Consider the following 4,602-nt stretch of genomic DNA (forward strand, 5'->3'; position numbering starts at 1 on the left):
ATTTGCATAAGATACGATAATAAACAGACTTCTAAGGAAGTTTGAGTACTTTTTTATAGACTCTGCTTAACAAAAAAAGGAACATCAAAAGTTCTTATTTAAAAAAATATATTTGTTGAAATCTTACAATGTGCCAGGTCTATACTGGGTACTGGGCAGAAGCAGAGATTTAGACAAAGTCTGTGGCCTCATAGAGCTGCCATCCTGTAGTAGGAGACAGGCTGTGTTCATGAAGAAATGACTAAGATAGTTTCAGAAAGTGATGGGTGCCATAAAGAAAATGAACAGGACAAGAGGATAGACAATGACTGAGGTGCTTCAACTAGAGGGGGAGGAAAGGTCTTCTTGAAGAACTGACTTTTGAGTTGACACATTCATGATAAGAAGGAACCAGCCATGCAAATAATTGGATACGGAGGAGGGAAAATTCCAGGAAGAGAGGAAGGCAAGTGCAAAGGCCCTAGGGCACATTCTGAGAACAGAGAGAAGCCCAGTATACTTGGAGCATGGTGAGTGATGTGAAGAGTTGCAGGAAATAGGGACAGAGAGAAAAGCAGGGGACAAGAACAGGCCAATTTTTGATGTTTAAATTCTAAACGCAATGATAAATTATTTATGTCGAAAAGTAATATGATCTGATTTTGGTTTTAAATATATCATTCTGGCTTGTCTGAGAAGAAGAAGTTGTTGGGGAAATAAGAAGGGAAGGTCATCTGTCCCATTCCATTTCTTAGGAAATGATAAGGCATAAACTGTCCAAGAAGGTAGGTTTTAAGAAAAACTACTTAACTTAGAGCCTGGAGAATTGGGAATCTGATCCTTGCTCTTTAACTTACTGGCTGTGTGACTATACAGAAACCACTATGCCTTGCTGTGCTTCAATGTCCTCACAAGGTTTTTGTAAATAATGGGCATGAATGTTTTCAATGACCTGTACAGGCTCTATGCAAATGTGAAGAGTCCTCATTCTTTACAACCTCCACAGCTTCTTCATGCTCTTCCACAAACACTCTTGCTCAGTTTTCTCCAGATTTTCTAGTAATAGAGAATGCACTTTCCACTTCCCTTCTCTTGTTTGTTTGTTTGCAGGCTGTGTGGACACAAAAGAGGCCGATCTCTATTTCCTTGTTGATGGGCTCAGGCAGCATCAAGACAGAACATTTTGAACTAATCAAAGAATTTATGTCAGCGGTGACAGAGATGTTTAGCATTGGCCCAGACAAAGTCCGGGTTGGAGCTGTGCAGTACTCATATAAGAATACAGTGGAATTTGATATTGGTGTCTATTCTAATGATGTTGACTTAAGGAAGGCTATTTTTAACATCAAGCAGCAAGGAGGTAGAACTTACACGGGGGCAGCCCTGGATTTCATGCTGCCGTTACTAAAGGAGGGAAAGAAGCCTTGGCCATTTGACGTTCCCTCTTACCTCATTGTGCTGACTGATGGGAGCTCTGATGACGGAGTCCTGGAACCTGCGGAGAGACTAAAGGCTGAAGGGGTCACCATCTATGCAGTTGGCATTGGGGAGGCCATTAAAACAGAACTGCAACAAATTGCTGGGAAAGAAGAAAGGGTTACCTATGGGCAGAACTTTGATTCTTTAAAAAGCATAAAAAATGAAATTGTTCGCAGCATCTGCACTGAAAAAGGTAAGTCAAACGAAAAGGGCTTTATTCTTCGCATTTCGACATTAATGACTTCAGGCAGACTCATGGCCAGGTTGGTAAGGCATGGTGTAACAAATGGTCTGGCTAACATTTTTTTGCAGCTAACTTACTTTATCACCGTGGAGGGATCGAGCCCCTCACTTTACGACCAACTGCCAACATTGGAGAATCCCTCTAAGGGTGGTAAGATGGTTAAGAATGATAGGATCTTAGCAAAGCCCATTACCGTGGAGTATAAGAGATTCTGTGCGTGCGTGCGTGCGTGCGTGCGCGCGCGCATCTGTATACGCATGGGCGTGTGTGCCTGAGCGCATGCGCATGCGCACGTGCATGCATTGAAGGCAGACGAGTATATTGGAAAGAAAATGTGCTCTGGATTTACATATTTAAGGGTTTAATTCACCTTTCTGCTTAAGCCTCAGACTTGCTCATCTATAAAATGAGGATAATACCTACATCAGAGAATCCTTCGAAGCTAAGCATAACAAACCGTACACTAGTCATTATTTTTATATTATGAATGTATATCTAGTACATATGTAATGATTGTTCATTTTGACTTATAACAGAAACACATATTCATATTTTTGCTCTGACAAATGGTTAAATGTCAAAAATTAGGAAGACAACTGCAAATTTCGGATTGTTTGTTATTGCTCTTAGTAATAATGACAAAAAAAAACAAAAAAAAACCAGCTGCTGTCAAGTTGATTCCAACTCATGGCGACCCAATGCATTTAGAGTAGATTTGCACTCCATAGGGGTTTCTAGGCTGTGACCTTTTGGAAGCAGATGCCAGGCCTATTTCCAAGGCCTCTGGATGGGTGCAAACCACCAACCTTTCGGTTAGCTGAGAGCTTAACCACATATGCCACCCAAGAACTCCTAGTCACTTATGAACTCAAGATAGTATGTGTTGACTGCCCAAATAAGCACATGAAAATGTTGTCTTCTGAGGGATATGTTAGCTTACTTGTTAAGAGTAAGGATGCAGGAGTCAAAGAGTTAAGGTTCAGACCTGCTTTACCACTAATTAGCTGTGGACCCTGACTGAATTACTTCCTGTCTACCTGCCTTGGTTCCCTTGTTTGTAGGATTATTGTGAAGTTAAAGGTTCTAACACATGTGGAGCCCTTCGAGGAGTACCTGACCCAGAAGTTGGTTAATGTGTTCACTGATAAGGAAAAGAAGACGCTCAAACTTATTTGAACCTACTAAAGTGAATATGTGTTCAAATTTTCTCTGAGCCTCTTAAAAAATAGAAAAATAAATAAATAAACAAATAACTAGCATTAACCACAAAATCCTAAATCACAATTTTGTTAGTTGTCCTTCCTGTTAAGGAGAGTAATAGCATTTGGTTTTCAGGATGTCTTAGAAAGAAAGAGAGATTAAAAGATCCCCAATGTTTCCTGGAGCTGGCACCAAGAAAAGTGAGAGTCTCAAGAAGCATAAAATTGCTTGTATCTCGGATCCTTTCCAGGGAGGAAGTCCTGGACCAATCTGAGGAGTTGCAGTACCTCTCTTGCAGTTCAAGTTGTCAGTCTGAAAACTGTCACACATTGTAGACAACGAAATGAGCCAAAAGATGGTGAACAGCAAGGCAGATAAACTAAGGAGCTGAAGCTTGGGAGGCTAGGGAAAAAAAACCCCACTGGTCTCAGAGCAGATGCAGATGGAGTGAGGAACAGCAGATTGGCTAGAGGACAGGTTAAGCTGCTGTAACAAAAAGACCCAGACTACAGTGGTTTCCACCATACAGAATATTGTTTCTCTCTTACATGATAGGCCTGGTGAGCAGTCCAGGTCTAGTAGAAAGGCTGTTTCATCCTCAACACGTAGCTTCCATCTTTACGTCAAAGCCGAAGCTCCAGTTCTCATCCCCTTCTCCAGTGGAAAGGGGGAAAGAGCCATCACACTCAGTTGTTTTAATGGTAAGACCCAGAGTAGCCAAATCACTCCTGCTCATATCTATTGGCCAAAACTTTGTCACACGGGAAATGTAGTCTTTAACTGGGCCATCATCTGCCTAGCTGAAATTTTATTACCATAGAAGAATTAGGGGACTGATATTAGGGGGCAAGAAGCAGTCTGTGTAAATAGATACAAGGAGGTGGACCCTGTGACTGCTAACCCACATGTCAAAATCTATTCCTTTCACATGTGTTACATGAAAGAGAATCTTCCACACTTCATAGCAATGGTGCTTTGCCAAGGCCACAAACATGCCCAGTGACCTCCCTAGCTATGATTTTCAAGATGGCTCCAGGGTAGCTTGGGTCTTAAAGTGGTGGTTTTAGTCCCTCCTGGTAGATAAGAGGTATGACCTTACACACACAAGTTATTAAAAATAATTAATGTCTTTTTATACTTTTATGGCCAATACTACTTGTTTATTTTTAAATAGTATAGGATAGACTACATGAACATTGAGGTAGGCACTGCTAACAGGGTTGGCAGAGATAATAGAGCAACAAAAGGGATATGATGAAAGAGATACATGATAAAGACAATGTATTTGCTACGTGTATTTCCTATGGGTGCAGAGAATTGATTACTTTTGCTTCCTTTTTTGATTACTATTGCATCCTTAACCCATGAACTGATGCTTGGCATTTCATACACCCTCAGAAATTATGAATGAGTGAATTATGAATGAATGAGTGAATGCACACTTTGGAAGTTGCATTTCCTCTTTAAAGCTCCTTGGATAATCTTCAGTGGACTTCCGATTCAGGGTGCTGGTGGGCAGACTTCTACTAAAGAAGCAAATAAAATGTTCAAAGGCTTGAGTGAATTTTTCATGTTTTCTGATTCAAGCATTTATTTCTGCTTTACTGTTTCTACGTATTCTGAGAGCCACACCAAACTCATTCATTTCTGGTCTTTTTTCTAACATGCAGGATGTGAAGGCATGAAGGCTGACGTCATGT

At 40.8% G+C, this 4,602-nt stretch overlaps 1 protein-coding gene across 1 annotated transcript in view; it reads left to right on the forward strand.

Moving 5' to 3' along the window:
• The window catches only part of LOC105756545 (collagen alpha-5(VI) chain), a 111,931-nt gene that overhangs the window by 9,087 nt on the left and 98,242 nt on the right, over positions 1 to 4,602 (forward strand). Inside the window, 2 exon segments of the mRNA XM_023736027.1 lie at positions 1,090 to 1,133; positions 1,135 to 1,651. Of these exon segments, the coding sequence (XP_023591795.1) occupies positions 1,090 to 1,133; positions 1,135 to 1,651 (561 nt within the window).

The sequence above is a fragment of the Trichechus manatus genome, unplaced genomic scaffold, assembly GCF_000243295.1.
Source record: "Trichechus manatus latirostris isolate Lorelei unplaced genomic scaffold, TriManLat1.0 scaffold00084, whole genome shotgun sequence".
In the NCBI taxonomy this organism is placed as follows: domain Eukaryota; kingdom Metazoa; phylum Chordata; class Mammalia; order Sirenia; family Trichechidae; genus Trichechus; species Trichechus manatus.